Source organism: Haemorhous mexicanus, chromosome 5 (assembly GCF_027477595.1).
Source record: "Haemorhous mexicanus isolate bHaeMex1 chromosome 5, bHaeMex1.pri, whole genome shotgun sequence".
NCBI classification, from domain to species: Eukaryota; Metazoa; Chordata; class Aves; order Passeriformes; family Fringillidae; genus Haemorhous; species Haemorhous mexicanus.
The window spans coordinates 48,110,384-48,134,416 of NC_082345.1; the positions used below are offsets into that span (position 1 = coordinate 48,110,384).

General features: G+C 37.6%; 1 protein-coding gene across 3 annotated transcripts in view; it reads right to left on the reverse strand.

The window, feature by feature from the left end:
* Positions 1-23,684, reverse strand: part of PNPLA8 (patatin like phospholipase domain containing 8) — a 37,078-nt gene extending 13,394 nt beyond the window's left edge. Inside the window, exons 1-8 of one of the 3 annotated variants that reach the window (XM_059847096.1) lie at positions 23,533-23,684; positions 21,273-22,485; positions 20,173-20,322; positions 18,835-18,986; positions 18,005-18,099; positions 14,431-14,602; positions 9,650-9,707; positions 7,284-7,478 (exon numbers count right to left, since the gene is read on the reverse strand). In XM_059847096.1, the coding sequence (XP_059703079.1) occupies positions 7,284-7,478; positions 9,650-9,707; positions 14,431-14,602; positions 18,005-18,099; positions 18,835-18,986; positions 20,173-20,322; positions 21,273-22,394 (1,944 nt within the window). In that variant the 5' untranslated portion in view covers positions 22,395-22,485; positions 23,533-23,684. Of the gene's footprint in view, positions 1-7,283; positions 7,479-9,649; positions 9,708-14,430; positions 14,603-18,004; positions 18,100-18,834; positions 18,987-20,172; positions 20,323-21,272; positions 22,486-23,183; positions 23,373-23,400 lie in introns of those variants that run through there. The other 2 variants (XM_059847097.1, XM_059847095.1) reach the window with 2 other exon arrangements.
* Positions 23,685-24,033: the final 349 nt, after the last annotated feature.

Genomic DNA, 24,033 nt, shown 5'->3' on the forward strand with positions numbered 1-24,033 from the left:
TGCTGACAACATTCAACTTAGGAAGCATGTAAACACTCTATTTGCTATGGCAGAATATACTGGACTAAGGAGAAAGCTGCACCAAACAATCACATTAATATGAAACCTCTACAGCTGAGCAAGGAATACCAGATACAGAGATAGCCTAATCTTCGTGAAATGTGGCCATGTTAAATTTTCCAAATTTCTAAATTCTTTAAATTTTATTTCCCAAGATAACAATGGAAATATTTAGACTCAATACATTTTTACATCAGTAACTTGATCAATGTTATTGCTATTACATAGCAATATTGATATTAGTTTTCCTAATTAATTGGTCTACATTTTTTAGCTGCTAGCTTATTAAACAACAGTAAAATGTCAGGAACTTCAAAATGCATTGAGAAAAATACAGAAAGACTAGTGGTGACCCATAGGGAATGTATGTGGCTCATTATTGGATATATCACTTGAAAATGCTACTTAAAACATGTTGGTCATTCGTCTGTTCAAAACCATATAACAATCAATGCTGTAAGCTAACTCTACAGTCACCTTTCAAATCTAAATGTATTACAGACTCTACTAATTTCTTTTTATCTTTCACACTGTAATTTCAAACTAAAATTGGATTTCCAATTATAGCCCTTTATTTATAGAATTATGCAAGCTACCTAAATTTCTTAAGACAATTTGATTCTTTACATGTTGACTCAAACATCACATTTCATTTCACTGCAACTGAAATGAAATATGTTTGCAGCTAAAGGATTTGATCTTAAAATGGACAAAATGTATGAGATAAAGTGAATTCATTGAAGATAATTGCTGTGAAGGATTCAGGATTTCGACATGAACTACCTAGTACCTGTATCCACAGTGGAGGCAGGTGGATGGGGAGTGGACGGGGAGTAAGGACTGAAGGAAAAGTTCTGCACTTTCACAAGTCCCCTAAATTAAGAAATAGATGGCTAAATGACAAAATACAGCTGGTATCACAACCATCATGAAAAAGGTCTGAGTAGGGAACTACCACTCGATGATTTAAACTACCAACATATAAAGTGCAAGGCAACATATAAAGGCAAGTGTAATTCTAAGCTGTATCTTCCTCTCAAAAAGGAAACACATCATACTGTTAAGGTAACAAGTGTTCCAGCCTGATCAAGTTAACCCCTCTGAATTTTGTTTCTGAATTAGAAGTGCTAATTTTGACTCCAATATATGATTCAGTGTTGTGAAATGTGTCTTGGGTCACGCAAAAACACACTGAATAGTCCAGTTGCAAGAAAGATTGCAAGAGGAAGAGGCAAAAGTATATCAATAACCACACCGCATCCTTAAGCTTTTGTTTGCAATGAACATCACAAGGCTATTTTCTTTGGAAATATGGCCCCATTTAAGTCGGTGTTGAAAAAATACACAACCTAGGAAAATAAAAACTATAAAGAACTGAAAAATATTTCTTTTTGATCTAAGAAATAGTGGCTGCAACATCAGAACATGAGTGTAGAACCTAGACTGTACAGGGATTACTGAATGGACTCCGTTCACAATCTTCCATTCTACACAGCCTCCTCTGATCTTACAAGATTTGTTTTATAGCAAATATTAGCTGGTCAACAGTGTCACTGAAGATACAGGGACTCAAAAGTCTAAGTGAAAAAAATAGTGAAATGATTACAGCTTGTATGAGAGCAAGATTTTGTTTCTTCTTTTAAATAAGCCCTCTGAAGACTACATTAGGAAAACATCACTCTGAAACAATTGAGATAAAAATTAGAATGCTTCCAAGTTAAATGCCTAAACAACAGATGCTCTCAATTTCATTATACTAAACAAATCTGCCAATAATATGTCACTTAGCAAGCCCCTACAGGGAATCTTTCAAGCAGTCTGCTCTGCGACATACTACTTATACAGTAACCACAGCAAGTTCACAAAGGCTGGTAAACTGCACAGTGCACGTCCACCTTCAGAGCTGTTATACTAACCTGTGGAAACCATTAGAGAGAAAGAAACGCAGGTATCCATGTAACTTACATGTGCTAGTAAATTCCCTCTTCCTTAAACAGCAAGCAACACTGCCTTGATTGCTGTAGGCAAACGTGTATGGCAAAAAGTAGACAGAGAAACAAAGAAAGAGCTGATTCTATCATTGTGAGAACAAGATACACCTATTAAACTGCAGCCTGCATAAGCTCTGGTGCATACTGATCACCGTGCCATATCCTAAGAATGAAAAGAACTTCAATGTGACCTATATTCTATGTCTTAGAGCCTGGGAAGCACCCTTGAATCTAATTTTAAAAGCTACCATGTAAAACCAATTAGGGTAGGATGCACTAAGTGAATCACTTTTGAAGGCCTCTCCTGTAACAAGCTATAAAGATGAATTGGCTTTACAGATTTGTTACCTAATAAAATGAAAGAGAAAGTCTGAAAAAAATATGTAGAAACCATGACTTATCTTTTTCCAATGAAGGTGTGACTTCAAATTTTAGTTATTATTATTGTACTACATATATTTTTTTTTATTTTTAAGTTGTATTCTCATCACACATCCTGTTACACCTGCATTATTAAAACTCACTAACAGACTAGGTGCCAATGTAACTGCTTTATTATCTGATTTTGCACAAAGAAAACACATTTATTGGAGCAATATAATACATCAACATCAGCACTATAGTAAATGGAATGGTAATACAACAGTGGATTAATGGGAAGCTGTCGAGAAAAAGGCGATCAAGTCCTTTGTATTAAATTTGGTGTGTTTTACTTGAGAAAAATCTGCGGTTTTGTTGAATTTACCACCATCACATACACAATCCCTGCTGCCCTTTGAATTAATCCTGTGGGATGAATTTAGTTTGTACTGTAAAAGCTATTAAATGAAGTGTGCATAATGATTTCTTACATTCTAAATTGGTCTTTTAATTAATTTAATTAATAATTTCCTCAGCATACTTTATTGTCTACTGAAGTGACATTATTGAGTACCTCAAATGTTTTTCACAGTACAGGGGAAAAAAAGAGAAAAAGAATAGATACAAGAAATAACAGCCCTCTGAAGGAAGTAGAGGGGGGGAAAAAAAGTCACTGGATGTAGCAGGACTGGGGAGAGGTTAAGAGCCTTCAGTACTTAAAAAATACATTTTAAAATAAAGGAACTGACATGTGGCAATACAGCTTCTATAATGTAACATCATGACTTGGTCTCTCTTAACTTGCAGGGTTCCTGGAGAAGCATGTTACAGGGATTAAATCCCTTTGAATGTTAATGTGTTCCTCTTTTGAACCACAAAGAATATTAATCCTACTCCCCTCATCTACCAACAGCTGCACTGTTTTTTCTTACTTGACAGAGCGGAACCAGATAGCATGGCATGATTGATCTGAATGTAAATATTGCTGTTTGCAACAACTGATGGCTTTTTGCAGAAATTTAATAAACCAAGTCATCAGCTCACCTGCAGCACAATTAAATGTTCAGGCACCTAGAAACCTCTTTCTAAACAATGACATCAGAAAAACTAAAACTGATTTATTACCTTATTTAAAAAATACCACGCTTCACACTGAGAGTGCCCGGTACAGGAAATCAAAGTGAAATGTTCCAGTGAAAGGGCACGTGTGTGTACCCAAATACACATGCACATCTAACTCCAGAATTACAGAAAAGCGAGTCAAAGCCAACAGCTCGGTTCAGCCATGACTCCACCACAGACATCTGGAGTCATACCTAAGAACTTTAAGAATTCATCTCAACCCTATACATAACTCTCATTCAGCTACTTCATACAGTTTGTGAAAGGACTCTGATCCTAACAAAAGCTAGATAACATAAGAGATGAATATGCAGGATGACTACAAAAAAATCCACTAAATTTCCATTATCAAAATAAGGATTTTCACACATTTGAAGAGTCTTCAGTCAGATGAACTGCTAGAGTGTTTCTCATTCAGATTTAAATGTACAACTAATATGGAACCTGGTCTCTATATAATGCTTAAAGAGTCACAAACTTGAAAGCTAGGAAACAAATACAGTACTTAGTATTCTGAATTTTCACATACATTTTGGAAAACTCTGTTCTTGGAATTGTTTAGAAATATCAACACTTCAGAGGGAGGCTATATATAAGCTACTAAGAAACTAGCACAGGTAATGTTCAGAAAACAGATTATGATGATCAATGCAAGTTCCTAATCACTGCAAAAATTCTTAAAACACCATCTTTCTGACACTAAACTGCAATTTTGAAGCCTTTGGCATAAATTATTATTTACACTTAATGCACACTGTGCTGATGCCCTTTTCAAAAATCACAGTACTATCAAAAACATCTAACAATGTTATGCTTCATTTATTCAAGTAGTTCAAAGGCAGTTCAATCTGTTAGACAGTGCACATACAGAAAAGAGCAAGAATTTCCATATACACTACATATATACTACTGGCCAAGGAACTTAAAATTACACTTGCAGTGCATTTTCAGAATAAAGATGCTTAACAAGAATCTACTATTCCCATATTTATGATATGAACTATAAGAACAAAGAGATACCAATATTAACATATTGGTAAGAAAGCCATTTTAAGAAGGAGTATGCCTGCATTTAGGATTCTATCTGTTTAAAAATTTATTTATGCATGTGTATTTCTTTCAATTCATGTTGAATATTTCAGCAGAGGTAAAACTCTTGAATATCTTGCTTTTTCCAATGAGCTACCATTAAATCCCAGGAAAATAAATATCGCAGTCTGCTACATGCACAGAGGCTCTTACCCCAGGGTTAAAACAAGGCAATTCAAGGTTGTTTCAGATTGTGCAGTGGATTTATAATCTCTGCTAGAAAGCTGTATGAAGACAGTTATGGAGCTTTTGCCATGTAGTAATTTAGTACCTGGATATCCAAGTACCCCCCACACAAACCAGACAATTACGGAAGAAGAGATGTGGTAAAAAAAGTGGTAATAAAAATGTAATCTGGGGAAAGAAAAGCATGTCAGACATGAAAGGTGGTTTCGATAAGAATTCAAATGTTTAAACATTCCTGGCTGGCGAGAAGAGATTTTTCAGATTATTTGAAAAGGTTTGAATCCAAAAATTTAGCATCTAGTTCTACAACAATAACCTGCTTCAGTACTGAGAACATATTTAGTTCTTTATGGCTGACTAAGGTGAATTACACCCTAAGCCCTAGCTTTCTAGTAATTATAATACATCAAATAGAGAAGAATGGTGAACTTGGGAAACAGGGTTTGTAAGATCAGACAGAAGGGCTTTGTCAAAGACTCTGGAGTAAGGGAAAAAATAAGGAGACTTTATTCCAGTCCTCTGTGTCTGAAAATACTGAATCTGATCCGTACTGACACCAATTATACATTCCCTAGTCTGGTAAACTGGACTTAAAAGTGAACACAGATGAAGTAAGTACCAGCCTTACTATATTTCACACAAGTCTGGCAATTCAGAAACTACGTTAAGATGAAGAATTGTAAAAAGCACTGTGTAGAAGTTATAAAATCATGCTGTTTATTCAGCTATCCTTCATGTAAAAGCACAGATCAATTTCAAAGTACTTTCAATTCAAGGAAAGAAGGGGTAGAAAGGTGAAAGAGAAAGAAAACTTCTTTACATAGATTAACACTGACCCATCCGATCACTTATGGAGCAGCTTGGAACAGCTCCCAAGGCTAAAGCAGCTCCCTTCCCAGTTTTGCTTGTCCAGATGGAAGATGAGCGCACTTGAGAATTTCAAGCAGTGCTTTGGCTTGGAATCTGATGTGTTATTCCACTTTTAGTTCTAAAAACCTGTCAAAACTTATTTGCTTATTTCAGACAGTAGTTGATTAAAATGTTTTGAGGATAACAAGATGCACTGTACCAGGAAGGTTGTGGGGGCCAGTCAGGTAAGGGAGGGACGAGGAGTGTACTAAACAAAAAGGGGAAACAATAAAATGAAAGAAACTTCAGAATCTCTTGAACCTGAGTCTCCCTTCCTGAGTCTGATCCTGAGCCCTTCCCCTTCACCCCTTAATTTCTATGCAGCTTTTAGATAGCTGAATTATTTCATCACCTAATAAATGTTGAATCAAAATATGGAAATATGCTGTCCTTATTCAGATAAAATTCGAGCTGTTTGTTTGCTTGTACCCATGAGGTTTTTTTACCACCTCTTAAACGAATAAATTTTCCTCTATTTCATCTTGTTTATCTGTTAGCCTTTAAATTTCAGTACTACTCAAGCACATTACAATGCTAAGGATAGTACACAATCTTCTAATGGACACCATCAGAAATTCTCTATGTGATCCAGGTATATCTTATTACTCAAAATATGCTGCTTGCTTTCCTGCATTTGTGGCTAATGCCATCATATGAATTAATGCAACAGAAATGCAACAGATGCTTCCATTAAACGAAAGTGCCAGTCCTGTGCTGTCTTTGTTGAAGATCTCTGGTTCAGTCACCCTTTGTAGTCTTTTCTGCCACAGATCTGCATCAGGTATTTATTAAAATAAATACTAATAGTTTTAAATTAGTATGCATTGCAAGAAGTATTCTTTGAAAACCTGAAGAACTGCAGAATAATACAAGGGCATTGGAGGACTAAAACCCCATGGCTAAAAACTACTAAAGAAATTCATCTGCTTTGTTCTTTACTTATCAGGGTCACCAAGAGAGGCTGTAATATAATAAAATAGCATGCAGTGATGATAGGAGACACTGCTTTATCCTCAAGGGAATTTCTTTTGCAGTTGTCCTCTAAGTTTTATCTTACTTCTGTGGCATCTCTTACTCTTCTTACTAGCCCAGAACCAGGGTAAAGCTGAATAAGCTATCAATGGAAAGAATTTAAGTAGACCATAAACGGAATTTGTGCATGAATAAAAAGAATGCTGAAGTGTATAATCTGTTTTTTTTCACATTTTACAATATTGTTAGATTTTAAAGTTACACCACCTATTTAGCGAAATAATGCTCAGCAAAATACCAGTTGTAAGCAGGAAGTCAAAGGCAATTTACAACTCATATAAGGTTTCCTCCCAGGCAGAGAAGTAAGCAATAGCAGAAGAGCTAAGGTTTGCATTGAGAAGACTTAAGATTTTTAAGCCTTTCTCGTTCTGTAAGGACTATAGAAGCTAAAAATATCTTTTCTTACCCCATCTGTCCTAGATTTCCTTTGTACTACTAACTTATTTGCTTTGATTTGATTCAGAGATTCAGACCATGTTTTTTCTCAGGTGTAAAATTGGAAAATATTTCCTCAAGGAGATGATTTCAACTTACCTGATGAAGATCACTGCCCAAAACATATTCCTGGAAGTAACCTGGTGCAGCAGATGATGCTCTAATTGCTTGCCACAGCTTATACTGACAGCCTCCCATATAATGGGACTTAACGCCAGGAAAATGGTTGTAGTTTCTAAACACAAATGCTTTCAGTGGTGTTCCTCTGTTTACAATGGTGCTTACTGCAGCAACCTAGTAAATGAGGAGGAAAAAAATTAGTTGTATATGGTGATAATAACCATAATATGAGAATGAAAGCTTCCCACCATATGGAATTCAATGTATATAATAATGCACCTTTGGAGTCTTACTAGGTTCAATATTTATTTACATTTTCTTAACGTCTAGCTAAATTTTAAAAGGGAAGGTAAAACACAAACAAGAGACCCAAATCCCTAAAGAAAATGCTATTTTAAACCTGCAATTAATTGTTTCCACTGGCTATTCTGTTTCAATGAATACCTATGATATTTAAACAAAATGCAGGCGTCAACTATGTGATTTTTAAATACTTTTCCTTTTGAAATAGTATTTCATTCCCAGAAATCTGTAACCAGCAATACAACGCTGCCATTAAATATGAATGTCAGAACTGTCAATCAATTTCTTTCTCCAAGAAAATGACTACTTTATATTGCAACTGTAGTTAAAGAATTGTAGTATGAATCTGTCTTGCACAAGAATCAAAGTCTTTCAAGATTTTTTTGTAAGGACACTAAAATGTCAGTAACAAAAATCACAAATGTTCATCTAAGTGAAAAGCCAAAATTATATTTCCATTGAAAAAACCCCAACTACGACAACAAAAAAGAATGTATCTTACATATCTAATCATAAGAAGAAAGTACATGTAGTTACAGATGAGTGTTAGAATGTGCAAGACCTTTAGAGGTGATGCAGCCAGCCTGGCTGGCACTGTCAGAACAACACTCTTCAGCAGCCAAGTGAGTGTTCAGTTCTATCTTGTTTACTGTTTTACAGAGTAGGGTGTTTTCATGAAACGTTACTCAACAGCACAGCTGATGCTATGATATCACTGTATGCATTTTCACTCTTCAGCTACTTAATTTAAATAATTTTATTCACTGTAAATTCATCCTTATAGAAAACAAAAGTGTAACTTCTACATTACAATGCAAAAGCAAAACTGCCTGATTCACACTCCATCATTTGATGGGAGGAAGTTTCCTGTTTTTCTAAAAGGAGGGTTTAGTTCTAAGCACTACCAGAAGCAGTAAGAAAAATACTTCAGAAAATATAATAGAAAACTTATTAAAAGGATGCTTTCATTTTTGGCAATACCCATATACACTCCATGATGCAGGCTATGTTGCAAAGTGCTCAACACCTTCTGGAAAAACCCATCCTGTCATGAATTTAGCAGCAGCAGAGCACAGAACTGTGTGTTTTATTTTGATTTTGCTGTGCCTTGTAAAGAGTGCCACCACTGACAGCACTATAAAGAGATTAGTGGGAACAGCTAGTTTCAGCTCTATTTATATTCACATTTTATTACTGAAGAACATGGAAGGAAGCCAAAGATCCCAGTTCAAAGATAACTTTCAAGTCAACACAGGATAGCTTCTCTCTCAGAAAGCAACATACCACACCAGCCTTTTCATGTCCTTGTTTTAGACACGGACTAGGAACGCAGTCAGTAAGGCACACGTTTCTATGTTTAGAAAAATGAGAGTATCTTCCATTTAACAGTAAAGCATTGAATATAGTGCTATGACACCAAAACACCTGTTAATTACAGATTGTTCTGAAATATATCCTATTATATTTCGCTTCTTTCTTCACACCCTATCCTTCACCAAAAATAAAATACCCATGCTTTCTCATCTTTCACTCTCATGCTGCTGTATGTAACACCCCTCCTGTGACTTAGTGCCTTTTCTATCATACAGGAAGAGAAGAGATCTTGGGGCCCAAGAAAGTGAATGGAGAAAACCAGGTACTCCAAACAAAGTGAGAAGAAACCTGGCCCTCTTGCAACACAGTAACACAGATCACAGCTGACAGGACAGAACCTCCAGACAGTAGAATTCTTACATGAAAAAAACAAACTTAGCACAACCGGAAAATGTTGACCCAGTATTTCTATGCTTACAAGTTTTTTAACACCTCTGCAATATATTCCTACTAGAAGTAATAAAAATATCAGAAATTGCTGGCAAAATTTAACAATCTAATTCATTTTTATCCTTTAAAAGCATAGGTTATCACATATAGAAGCCTGAATAACGCTTCAACATTCATGCTGTCTATCCAGTGCTCTTCTAGGTATAGAATTTACTCAGAACTCTTAAGAGTACTTGTGAAATATACAATTAGTATTTACCTTAGAAAACTGTACTTACCTTTGGACATTTGGACTTTCTTGCAGTTTCAATCATAAGATTTGAGCCCATTTTTTCTCTAAAAAAGTGTAAAAAATTGAAAATGCTCCATCAATTTAGCATGAACAAGATGTACATTTTTATCATCCTTATTTCTGAAACCTTTGCATTTAAAAGAAGCAATGTTTGTATTTCAATTTAACAAACCCACTTATACAAGTGACTTCAATGGACCGACACTTCAAACCTTCTAGCCTACTGGAAATAAGTCTGAAGAGTAACTGAAGAGGTCTTGATTCAAATTACACAGTTCACATACCTAACCATAAATCATTATCATTACTCAACTACATAGTTAGACAAAATACTTTGCCACATTTAGGAATTAAAAAGTCAACATCCTTATTAAGTGGTTCTACAGTAATGAAAAATTACTCTTCTGTAGTTACAGAAAAAAAAGCTACAGAGAGAAAGATGTGATTCCATATGATTTAGAAGAAAGTTAAAACATCTACATGTAGTCTACCACAACAGTAATCCAATATACATTTACCTTTCCTTTCTGAGATAATATTTTTTCACATGAACGCATTTTCATAAATCACACTAATGGTCAGCATTGTAATTTCTCATCATATCAGGGTCAGTATTCCCATTGTTAACTAGAAGACAGTCCTTCTGCACAGTAGAAGAGACTGGAGCAAATTACCATACTAGCCAGTGATCTCACCTCACCTTCTACTTCAATTTTGATTTGCTTACAATAAAGGTATAAAACTCCTAGAGAGTGGGTGGTCACCAATAATGATTCCAAACAGGCTTTCCTTTAAATCAGCAAGCTTTCCTTCCTCCCCTAAAAACAGCCCACCCTAAATCTGCCTTATTTTGCAATTATGGTTTTCCATACTGCCACACTTTTAAAGTAAAGATATTCCATGTGCTGTTATTACAAGATCATTCATCTACAGCTTGCACCCATGACAGGAGGGAGTAGCACCTCCATTTTTAAAAACAATATCTTTAGCTACCTACACAGGTCAGAAGACAAAAGAAGCCTTAAAGGCTAACATAGCAGCAGTCCTCCATGCAGACAGTAGACTGTATGTGCAATTAGGACAATTTACTGCTCTTCTAGTGGATATTTGTGCTTCAAGGATGGCTACAGAAATGTCCTTGACAGGGAGGAAAGAAGGAAGACAGGTTCCAGTCCTACAATGGAAGACTCCTGCTGACACAATTCTTGTACCTGTAGCACAGTTTTGTTTTTGCTTTGATTCTAGTCTCAGAATCACCAGCCAGAAGTGGAAGAGTGACATATGCACTCATTAACTGTTTACAGAAGGAGATGAAGACGCACAGAAGTAGGAATAAAAGAAATGAAACTGACATAGGTGAGATATCAAAGCCATCTACTGATTTGCATCACTTTCATCTATTTCTGCAATGTCTGTATTAGGTGTTTTTCCCAAACCCCGAATGCAAAGATGAAAAAAAAGCATAAGCAATATCCTCTGCTTAATTATAGGAACCATCAAACTGAATAACTACCTCATCACATCCTGTTTTTTATGAAGGCCAGAAACTGATACTCTAGAGTAGGTACGAGAAATCCTTTCAACTACTCTGCAACTTCAGACATTACAGTCTAAGGAGAAAAGTTTAGTACCACCTCCACATTTAGTTTAGTTCTGATGCTACCATTAATACTGTAATAGCATATTAAATAAATGTATTTGTCTCACTGTTTAATTTTCTTTTATAAAGTCACAGCAGAAGTAATTCCACAGTTTATTCACATATTGTGTTAAAAAAATAAAGCCTTCTAATTTTATTGAATAGTCCCCTGTTATCAAAGAAAAGAAGAAACTGGTAACTCTCACGATGCCTTACTATCTCAAATTACCACTTAAATAAATTTGCTTTTGTTAATGATAAAGATTCCTAATGTGCATTGTCTTTAGGCCACTGGTTACCTTTTCCCCAATCTTGCAACAGAAATATTCTGTAAAATGGGGAAACTAGGACTGTAAATAATATTTTAATTGAAACTGTATTGTAAATTAATATAATGGCATTATAGTATTTAATGTATTTTCAATCCCAACTGTCACGCACTGAATGATTTTGTCTGACCACAAGCATACAGATGTTTCATTAAACTGTCTGTGACAACCAAATCACTTTTGATATTAAAGTTATTTTAAATCCTGTAAGCATTTTACATTTTTCCACTCATCGGTTATTATGCCATCCTACTTTTCCATTTATCTACTTTGTTTGTGTCTGTCTGTGACCTATGTCCTCTAGACATGACCTACTTAAACAACGAGTCTCTTTCACAAACATTGCTCTTTCATTGCTTCAAGTCAGTTATATTGCAACACTTATTTCAATAATGCTATGAAGAACATATTGTCAACCATATGCTGGAAGAAACATTCTAAAGGGCTACAGCAGTGATGCAAAATGGAGAAAGAGCACTCAATGCAAAAGGCAAAACTGTAACTTTCACCCTCTTCCAACAGCAACAGTAGTACCAGAAAACTATGACATCTTTGCCGAACCTACTCAAGAGACTGTTATACCCTGTGCTGGTAGGGAATGTGTTACCCATCTAGTGACTAGAGAGCAGTGTCAATTTATATTTCACTCTGCAAAACAAATACTGAAGTATTATTACATGTATTCCCAAACACATGCATTATCCATTTTCCTACCCAAAGAGAACACGTAATTTTTATCCTACACCTCACAGAGTGACTGATTGCTTCTCAAGACTATAAATTCCCAACATGAGATTTTAGCTAGCTTGTGAAAACCCCTAGCTGCTCATCAAATTTCTCCAGTAGTTTCTTAAGACAGCATTCAAGAAGAAAATTGTATATGTCAACAACAGTCAAAAGAAAACAGAGAAGTTGGAACTAAAAGCCAGGTTCTTACAAATTCAATTCAATATATTATTACATATACTGATACATTGTAAGTACAATCTTCTGCATAATGTAAATCATTAAAACTAGTCCTCAAATTGCTACTCAAGAAATACATAAGAGGAGTTAAAACAGACATACATAAAACATATTAAAGTAATTTCCTAAAGTACTCTGAATGAAATGTTGGTTAACCAAAATTAGTTGTCATTTTCTGAAATGCAATTTATAAAATACCCCATGAATGCACGGAACATTAGACCAATGAAACATCAACTTAATTATTTTCAGCAAGAATACCTTCTGACAGAAAATACTACCACTGATATTGTGGTAGGACTAAACGTGCATTACATGTCTGTACACTGTCAATGGATTGTCTCTATTTCAAGCAAGGCTGACAAGTTACCATTTAAACTACAAAACCACACACAGCACAAGTGATGCTTTTAAATTCAAAACAAAGCACACAGCAGTTTCCCCATGCTGTAACAATGTCAGACCTGACCTTCAATACTGCTGTAAAGAGATACTATATAACCTTACAATTCCCTTCTCAGCTCTACACCCCCACACCACCACAGGGAAGCCTTTAGGAATCCCTTCAACAAAATGCTGTGCAGGCATAGCATCTCCCTTCAACATTGCAGGTAACCAAGAAGTCATTTTTGATCAGCACATTTAATTTTTAATTTACTCTATGGATAATATATTAATTGCCTGCTTTTGTCTATTGCACAGGAGTAGAGTTCTTTACTTTCCTCATGTGCTACATGCACATTTATGCAGAAAAACAATAGTATTTTAATTAAAGCCATGTAAAATAGTTTCACATTAGGTTACTGTGATTTTCACAAGACTTCATTTAACTGGGTGGGGAATGAAATGAGAGAAGACAGAGAAAAATCTAATTTCTAAAAAAAGGCCTTTAGATACCTGATAAGAAAAGCTAATGATATTAATTTGATAAATGTATTTATTTCTAAAAATATGCAAGAGCACAGAGAAGAAGTGCTTAGAAGCTTCTCTCTCCACTTCATGAAAGAAGTAAAATGCTTAAAATTCAGACACTACTGGTATTCCCACTATAATGTCACAAAAACACTTTTAATCCCATAAAACACAGTAATCACATTCCCAAAGGAACTTGTTCTTACTTATCAGAAGGAACCTTTTACCATTTCACATTGTCTCTCAGAAAAGATTGTTCAGTTCTTTCAGTGGCAGGGTCAGCTTATGCTGGTTGGGAAGCTATGACATTCGTTTGCTAAAAATTATAAACAATTGAACTATCAATACAAATGCAGACTAATAAAACTAAGAAATAAAACCTGTAATATAATAATTCTTTCTAGTGGCTTTTCCTGAATAGCCATCAATGCAAGTGAATACACTGCACAGGCATCTGACACTGCAGATAATTTTTCACGGAAACCCATAAAGCTCATTTCCCTTTCAAAGAAAGTGGCAATGGACAAAGCACTCCAAAATAGCAGCAAACATTAAAAATCCCTACAACAGCACATTATTTCTTTTCTTACCAATCTCCTTTACCAAAAAGGACACAGCAGGTGGTTAGTAAAATCTGTAGCAAATCTGTAACGAGTCAGAGCTGTAGCAGAGCTGGCGAGCATACAGGAATATAATCAGAAATCAGTGCAGTAAGGCTTACTTTATTCCCCAGAAACATAAATCATTACATTAAAAGCTTCCAGCATCTTGGTAAATGAAAACAGCTACTTCAAAAGAATGAGAGTACATGTTAGTCCCTTCTAGTTGTTTTAAGAATCTGCACACGAGTGAAGCAATAACAAAACCAAATGCATTCAGTCATTGCACTAATTATTTTTCATCTGATTATCTTTTACTTACTTGAGCATTTTTTCCCATATATCACTGTCATAAAAGGCGTGGTTCCAGCCCATTTTGACTGTTCCAACAATGACATTCTGCTTAAAAACATCTGATCCTAACTTATGGTACAGTTCTTCACAATCATCCAGGGGGATATGGAACAAACCCAACATAAAAGCTAATATAGCTCCTGAAAAAAACCAAATATTTTGCAATATTACAAAAACGTATCCTGGAGGAAGATTCCAAAGATGGATTATCAGTTAATGTAGTTCATAGGTTAACAGAATATCTGTCTTGAAACAGCAAGACCAACTGTCATTTATTTCACTAAATTCCTGCTCAGAGATCACAAAGCATACTTTAAAAGAATGTACACAATACAGAAAAAGTCTATTTCCAAAAACAGAAATATGAGAAGTTAAAACATTGTATTATTTCATTTTGCAGATTACAACAAGCATATGGCAGAAAGCAAATGAAATCCACTACTTTACTTGGAAAGAGAAATGAGAAAGAGAAATATATGCTGTGGTACTAAAAATTTATTGGAGCATTATTTGCTACCATGCAAACTCTTAAGTCAATAGAGAAACATTCTAGGAAAATTCTGCCAAAATAAAGGAGATTCAAGTAATTTGGATTACATTTGGTTGCAACCGTTTGTAATTAGTTTCATACATGCTGCCATCTAGTGTGCCCCTAACAAAAATTATGACCTACCCTTGCAGGAACAAAATAACAGCAGGCAAAAAGCATTGCTGCTAAATACCATTAAAGGGACTATGGAAAAATACAATTAATGCATTACTACAATTCTCAGATACATTGAGTCAAAAGGGACACACAAAACCTTTAAATGTAATTGTGGCTTACTGTGAGAACATGCAATTAAACATTAGAAATAATTAAGACCCATGATTTTTTCAATCTGGAAATAAATGCCATAGGCTTGAATAAAGTTTATTTCAAAAATTGGTACCTTTTAAAATTGAGTAAAAATACAATGCATGTGCAGAAAAAAACTACTTCTGGAAGTAACAGACAGCTTTAAAAAAACCATGACTTCCAAGGCCTCTTTCACTCTCACAGCGCCCGCCAACTGCGATAGCTGAGCTGAGAGGATTGATGGTCTCAGTTTCTTAGGAGGCAGCACACATGTTTAAGGCAACCTAGGCCCACTTGACACAAAATCTCAACATACTTGACACAAAGTTTCATCAAGAGAAACTATCTCAATTGCTAAGTCACCAGATGCCTTATTCAATGCAGACTTAACACCTAGCAGCAGAGAAACACTGTTCTCCTGAGTCATGCAAATCCTCTGCCACATTCTCTTCCTCTAAACTCTCCAGCATCGGTTCTACAATATCATACATTTGCTGTTTTGGTGAGCAGATTCAAAGTATGCAGAGCCTATTACAGCATCACTGCAATGATCTTTCTCTGTGACTGCCTGCATTTACACCCTCTGACCCCCCAATGAAGAGAAGCACGGGGAAGATAACTACAAAGACAGTGACGCTGAATTCACAGCAAGGGCATTTCCAAACTTCAAAGGCAAAAGAGCTGAACACTAATATTTTTTACACTAGTAAGAAATACAAACACTGCAGCAGAAAAGAGAAGTGCAGTGCACAAGAGGCATGTCTCCTATCATTTAATCCATCACTCTTGCAAAGCATAATTCATTCAACTGCAAGACTACTGGCATATGTACTGTCAATACAAACAGAACTGCTGGCAAACATGCACAGCCTCACCCAGCCACGTCTTTCCATTTATTATTGCAAACTGGACTACTGCAGACAAAAGCTTAATTGTGTAAACAAAATTTAAAAGAATATGCTAAGTACTTAGTAGCAGTCATAAATCCCAAAATTTGAGGAAGAATTAAAAACCAAGTTAGTTCTAGTGAAAGTAGTGGGAGTAAATTAAGAACACAAGGCCTCTCTATCCAAGGTAAAACACCTTTATTCATTGAAGACAACACTAGAGAAGTGTTTTGTAGGGAAACCATCTTCCAAAAAAAAGACCACTTACTGCTAAACTAACTAATGAAGGATTTATTTGGAAGACTATTAAAAATGTAAAGCAGGGAACTATATTGTGGCTACAAACAAATTCTGTCTAGGAGACCTAAACATTCTCCTCCGCTGTTTTGAGTCTATTAAGCTAATCACTTGAAACACACTTCATCAACCCAGGGTGATCCGTGTTTAATATAGTTTCTGACTGAACATAAGTATGACAAAAAAATTGAAGAGTGTGGGTTTCTAAAGGAAACTGAGCTAGTAAACTACAGCATACCTCCTATGTTAGAAAACATACTTGTGCTGCTACTGGTCTGACAATTTCTGAAGGAGATTACTGTCTTTAAAGGAGAAACTTACGCTCTGGAGTTTCCTGCTTTCTAGGGAGGAGTAACTTATCACTGAGTCACAAGTGTAAATAACTCTGGGTGGGACTCGTAGACATCATCTAGTCCAACCTCCTGTTCCAACAAGTATAATTAGAATAGGTTACTCAGGACTTGTTCAGCCAAATTTTGAGTATCTCCATGAACAGAGATCACAAAGTCTGAACAGGCAACTCCTTCCAGTGTCTGACTACCCCTGCAAGAAAAACATGATCCCATACCTAATTATAACTTCCCATACTTCAACTAGTCTGCTGGCTTTTCTCCTACCCCTGTACACCTTTAAAATTATTCTAGATCCATCTTCTCTTTATTCTCCCATTAGCTGAACAAGGATAAAGGCTCACCCTTAGCCTTCTCAAGGCCAAATAAACCCAGCTTTTGTACTCTCTCCTTCACATGTCATGAGCTCCAGTCCCCTGGCTCTCTGCCAGATGCACCCCGTACAAAAACACACCCAAAAGATTAAGGGTTTATAGAGGAGCCCATAACAAGACCTTTGTGGCCAAACAGAGACACTTCAATTGTCGGGTACGTTCTCGTCCATGCAAGCAAAGCGGTCAGCTTTCTTTGCCTCAGAGTACAGTGATGATTCACATCCAACTTGTTCCAAACAAGACCAGGTCCTTTCCTGCAAAGCTGGTTTCTAGGCCATCAGCCCACTTCAGACAGAGGACTTTGTATTTGGCTTTACTGAACCTGCCAAGCCATTTCTCCAGCCTGTACAGACCAATATGAAGGGAGGGCAGAATAGCATTGACCACTTCCTCTAATTTAGATCATTCAAGATCTTGCTACAGGCACACTCTGTCCTTCTGGCAGGTAATTAATAAAGATGAAACATTGCGTTAACTTAATAAAGGAAACATGACTGACTCAGCAGCAGCTCTTGAGGGCTATTATCTTAGTATTCTGTAAAGCTCCATAAACACCTAAGATAACTTGTCTATGTGCAAATTGAAAATTTAACATAAATTGAAAAAATGACAAATCAGTTTAAAGCCAAGAGTCTGTCATGAACTGCCCAAAGTTCTTATTCAGAAGCAAAAAGAAAGACTCCAGCCTTCCAGACCGTACTTTCCCAGCTTACACCCTAAGTCAGAAACTGCAAAATCTATATTTATTCTTTTACTACATTGATAGCAAAACTCCAGCTTGTGACTTCATAATTACCTGTGCTTACGCCACAGATGTAGTCAAAAAGTTGATGAACCGGCTTTCCAGTTAATTCTTCTAGTTTCCGTAGAGTCTGAAGTGCAACTAAACCCCTGAAACACAAAATTCCCTTCACATACAGTGGTGGTCTTATCTTATATAGCTCTAATCATTTTTCAAACACCTTTGCTTCATTATAACTAATTATAATTGAATAACTGCAACAGTAAAAATCCTGAATATTTCAGGAAATAGAAGAGCAGCAGAACACAGTTGAAACAGAATGATGAATATCTAAATATGAATTACATACTCAGGCATACCAAATTAGTATTCAACAGCTACAGCCATATTGTTTTACAGCAAAGGCTTGGGGGGTGATCAACTTCTGTGGATGTAGACTAAGGATAGATTTTAGGTGCATTCCCACTACACAGCACTTACATTTTGGTCTTAACAAGGCTATATAATGCACCTTGGAGCATAGTATTTTCCAGTATGGGGTTTGCTTGGCCTCAATTTAATGTATTTGAAATAATGGGAGAGATGAATTAGAGACCATTAGATTTGTGTTTCTCTATCACAAAACAGTATCTGGAGTGCAGCGGTGTGAACTCTGTTGGGACAGAGTGAGATAACTGTGTACAGCAAAATGAGCACCAAAACAAACACCATTCAAGCAGAAATGCATAGAAAAACAATACCCATCCCTTAGATAGTCAAATGTGACAGACAGCTAACTCATAAATTGCCTCTTTGGGAATTTATCTGTCAAAGAGAGACTGAAATTTTACTTGTAGTTACAGTATGTAAAGCGTTACAAGTATGTAAAACCTCAGAAGTTTTACCTTGTTCCTCCTCCATCAATGGTGAGGACTCGAATTCCCCAGCCTTTCACAGGGTCTGTATAGCCAATCAGAGCTAAAGTTTCTCTAACAGCAGCCTGAAGACTTTCATCATTAACTTCTCTCAGTCGCAACAGGCATGAGATTAATTTCTCCTATTGATAAATACAAGGATATTTAATTCTAACTTTATGTTTAAACCAAAAGAATCCATTCTTAAATTCACTACCATGGCATTAAAGTACAGAAGTAATATACTAGTTAAACTTTGAAGAAAACATCTTCAAATCTGTATTTACCCGTCTTTCTCTAAGAAGGGAAAGAAAGGATGTCAATATTATGCTGTACACACCTCAGTACTATAGTAACTACATATCAGAAGTAAACAATCAAGACTACATGTAAATATTTTTAATAGCTAGGAAAGCTACATTTACCAGTTTCATTTTATTGACTTAGTATCACATCAGCCAAGTGTAGACTCAAGTATGAGGCACACCAAGTAGATTTGCTTAGTAAGTACTGTACTGCTTCAAAACAAGAAATGCCTTCTAAGTACACTAATACCAAAACAAAATTTAAAATGCTTTCCCACACAGAGTATTTTTTAAATGGACATTACCACAAAGATACACAGCATTACAATCAAAATGGGAGTAGTGAATACACTCTTTCATAATAAAGTAATTCACATATATTTATGTGAATGCCTGCCCAGATGATTCATCTGGCCTGCACTCCATTCCCAAAGGCTGCTTCTTCCAGAAATTCTACAATCTGTGCCACAGGTTTGTCACATCTTGTGGAAATAGGCACAAGGTTGACAAATGCTGTGATTAAGCTAGTACTTCTAGAATAGTCTACCACCCACCTCCCGCCCTCTCAGGGCAGGGAAGAAAACAAGTAGGACTAGATTGCATTAACTTATTTGATGGTTCTCTTGCCACCTCTCATGGAAGAAAGCATGTAAACAAGCATAGAAAGTACTGTGCATTTACAGATCAACTGTACAGCACATTCCCATTTAGTCAACTGCCACAGGGGACACAGTGTACGACCTTTATCTACCACTGGAAAAAGCTATACTACCTATCCACATGACCATGCCGTATGCTTCTAAATTAAACATTGCAATCTTAAGAGCCTTTAGCTAAACTCACAGTAGCTTGCATATGAATCTGCATGAACCAGCTAAAAAGTTATAAAAAGAGACACTCAAACTACAATCCTTGCAAACAGGAAATATGACTAGTCCACAAAAGCACAGAAGGAGGTTTTATGTTGTTCTGTATCAATCATTTGTCAGATTGATTTTTATGTAAGCATAAAAACTATTTGCACCTTAATTGCAACTCCTCTGCTCTCTGGAAATTCTAGAAGATGATAGGTCAGTTCTTCAACCCTGTTGATGCAGACTTTTAGATTAGCTGATCTCCGCAGGGCTTGAACTAAAGCTCGAGTCCTGTTATCAATACTCACTCTTGCAATGATCTAAAGAAGAGAAACAGACAACATAAAACTACTCTGAGAAATGTGTAAAATTTGTCAAGACTAATTTCAAAGTGTTATTTTAAGATTTCTCAGAAGCAATGAACAGCATGTTGTACTAGAGATCTCCTACAGGTTCCAAGTAAGCACTGCTTAAATTGCCAACAAAAACCTTTTGATTCTTTATTTAGTAGAAAACGAAATCAAGTTTACAGCAAGAATACACCAAACCAATATGTATTCAGATGGACTTTCAGGGCAACTCTCTGGTATTTAAACCATTAACAAACCATAAACGATAAAATTACTGTATCTACAAAAAATGCCACAACTAGATCTGTCTGTAATTATGGACTCTATGCATACATGAACTAAATATATGTCCTGTTGTATTGCACTAAATAGTTTATACCTACAGCACACATGCACAGTGGTGTGTGTTTGTTTGTGTATATAAATACATACACAGACGCTCTTCATATATAAACTTGCATAAACAGATCTATACCTGCATAAAACATTGAATACTTAAACACAGATGTATCTATACCTACTTTAATGTACACAATATATATTTGTAAGTTTACATGTAGTATGCATACATATAGATAAAATCTATATAGTTTTATATAAGTACTTATTTATGAAAGTGCACAGATTGAATCAGAGAACAGTCTGGGTTGGAACAGGCTTTAAAGATCATCTAGTTCCAACCTCCCTGCTGAGGGCAGGAACACCACATATCTACTTATATGGAAGTACAAATACTTATATATAAAGTAAAACTATGTGTACATATGTATGTAAGTATATATACAGGTATATACTTATTTACAAAAGTAAATGTGTATCTATGCTTAAATATAGGTATATACACTAGTGTAGCATATATATACACTTGTAAAAAATATACATAGAAAAAATACATAAATTAACACTAAATAAAGACTTGCCTTTTCTCTCTGAAGAGACAGATGCTTCTCCCTCTCTTCTGCAGTTTTGGCCTCTTTTACTTTGTCCTCATCACTCTTCTCAGACACTTCTTGTTCCTCCTGTTTACTCTTTTCTGGTGAAACAACTTTTGTATCAGATCTTAACTTTGGAACCAACCCACCAATATAGCTGTCGACAAAAGCTTGTACACTGTTACTGGGATATGAAAGAAAGTCTGCAATACTTTTTTTAGTGGACACTGGGAGAGCAGTATTTGTCTTTTCAGCACCCAAGATCTCTCCTTCAGGAGCTAAAGTACCTGCTGAATTCACTCTCTTTTCTTCGCTTGTTACAGTATTTGCTGATGAATCAAGCTTATTCCTCTCTTCACTTTCAGAGTCCTGTAATAATGTATTCCTTTTTCTTCCTTGTTCCATAACAGAATTATTAAAGTAAGAGTTGATATGATCAGCTACGAAGTTGTAAGTCTCTCCAAAATTTGTAGAAAAGTAGCTTACATGGAAAAGGTGGTTTTTAGCAGATGCTGAAACTTCTGGAGTATCTTGACAAGTGCCACTTGAACTTACTAACACAGGTTCCAAGTTTTCGCTTGCACAAGTGGATTTCTTTGCAGCTGGGCCTCTGTTGCAATCGTCCTGAGTTCTGACATTTGTAACTTGCTTATCATTTTCTAGATTTGTGCTGATCTTATCTGCATCTGCACTACTTTTATTTGCTTTACCCGAAGTACCCGAGTGGGATTTTAATCGAGCTATCCGTGACACCAGCTCACTGTGAGTGCCAGACACTGCCTTCGAAACAGATTCTATAGTATTCTTAATTCGTGACATGCGAATGCCCACCCTTGTAAGTCCTTTAGAAGAAGAAGTTAAAAGTTTGGAAACTCTGTAGTATAAAAACTCATGGCTACAAATGTACTTGTTATACCAAAATGTTCTGCTTCTGGCCCACTTACACCAAGGCTCACTTGTATGAAAGACTCTCAGGTGTACAGCATGATTTAGCCTCCAGCAGGCTTTAGGTCTACAGAAACACAGGTATTTGTTTCTCTGCTTCCACCAAAGACTTTTTGGGTTAATCAAAAAGAATAAATATGCATCCAAGGATAAATGAACTGTCATAACTTATAAATAATTGCACCTTTTCTATGTTGCTTTCTATTTCATTCCAAAAAAAAAAAGTCAATAAGTAAGTCCCGTAATGTAGTGTTACCTGAAAAAGAAAAAACAAAACAAAATTAAAACCAACAATGGAACCCCAAACCAGAAAAAAGTTGAACTAAAATCACAGAGTTGTTTAAAACAGATGAAGCTTGTGCATCCTTTTGGTAAGGATAGATAAACATTCAAATCAAATCAAATAATCTCATGGGAAAATCCACTGCTCAGGACATTTGGTAGGTAGCTCACCCTAACATTTCAACATGCTACTCCCTGAAGGACAGCTTATGCTCATCTTGAGCAATATGTGCCACTTCTCAAAAGTACTTAATGACATATTGAAAATTGATTGCTGTTTCTTCAGCAAATTATCTTGTGCAGCCACAAAGTTTCAAATGTCATTATATTACCACCCCGTAGCAGAATTCCTCAGATGGGAGAAGTGACACCAAGTGTTGATCAAAGTTCAACACAACGTGCCGATCCTAAGAGCCAAGGGCAGGATACAATCCCTACTCTGCAAAGAAAGGTACAACTGGTGGAGCACCGTTTTACACAGCACATCGGAGTTGTGCGGATACCGCAGGAGCAAATCCACTATTTGCAGAAAAAGCAATCCCAGGCTTCTCGAGCGCCCGCGACAAGTGCCGAGAAGGCCTGCCAGGCAGGCACGCAAGCCAACTCCTAAGCAGGCCGACTTCACAGTGACAGCAGAGGTGAAACCCCGCCGGGAGGGCCATCGTTACTTACAGCCTCTTCTGCCTACGTTGTGCCTGTCCCGCCGGGTGACCGCCGCGCAGCCGGGCTGCGGGCCCCAGGCCAGCCCAGGCTATATACGCACGGAGGCGCCTCCTGTCCCGGGGGCAGGCGCGGCCGCTGTTCCTGCCTTGCGCCATTTCCCCGAAACGCTGCCGAGAGTGGCGGCGTAAACAAGCACCGAGTCCAGGCCCCGCTGTCCCCGGCCCACCTCCCGTTACGCGAGCGAGCCCCGCGTGCCCGGCACGCGCTCATCGTGTTCCCCCTGTCCTCATATCGACCCACGACCCGGTGGAGATGAGGCCCGACCCCGTGGCGACGCGGCCCGTCCGGGAGGCGGTACCTGCTGGACAGTGGCTCCCGCCTCCCGCCTCTGCCCAGGCCGCCGCCTAACGCCAGGCAGGGGCCGCGCCCTCGCGAGCGGTGCCGCCCCGGCGGAGCGGGCGGGAGGCAGCGGCACCCGGCACGACAACACCCGTGGCGCGCGGCCGCGGCACTGCGCCTGCGCCCGCCCCGCGCGCCGGAAACAGCTGGGGCGCGCGCCAGCGCCCACGGCCCGCCGCCGGGCGGGGGAGAGGAGGGGGAGCTGAGGGGGGTGACGCGAGACGGCTCGCGGGGCGGGGCGGGGCTGGGCAGCGCGCGGTCAGGGACGGGGCGGGGTGGGGCGGGGCTGCTGAGCCTGCGTGCGCGCCGGGGCGGACGGCGACGTGCGGCGCGGCACGCGGGAGGGCGGGGCCCCGCGGCCGGTGGGCGCTCACGGGGCTACCGAGGGCGGGGGCTGGAACCGACGGGGAGCACAATGCGGGCCCAACCTCCCGCCCACCAGGCCAGACCGGACTGGACC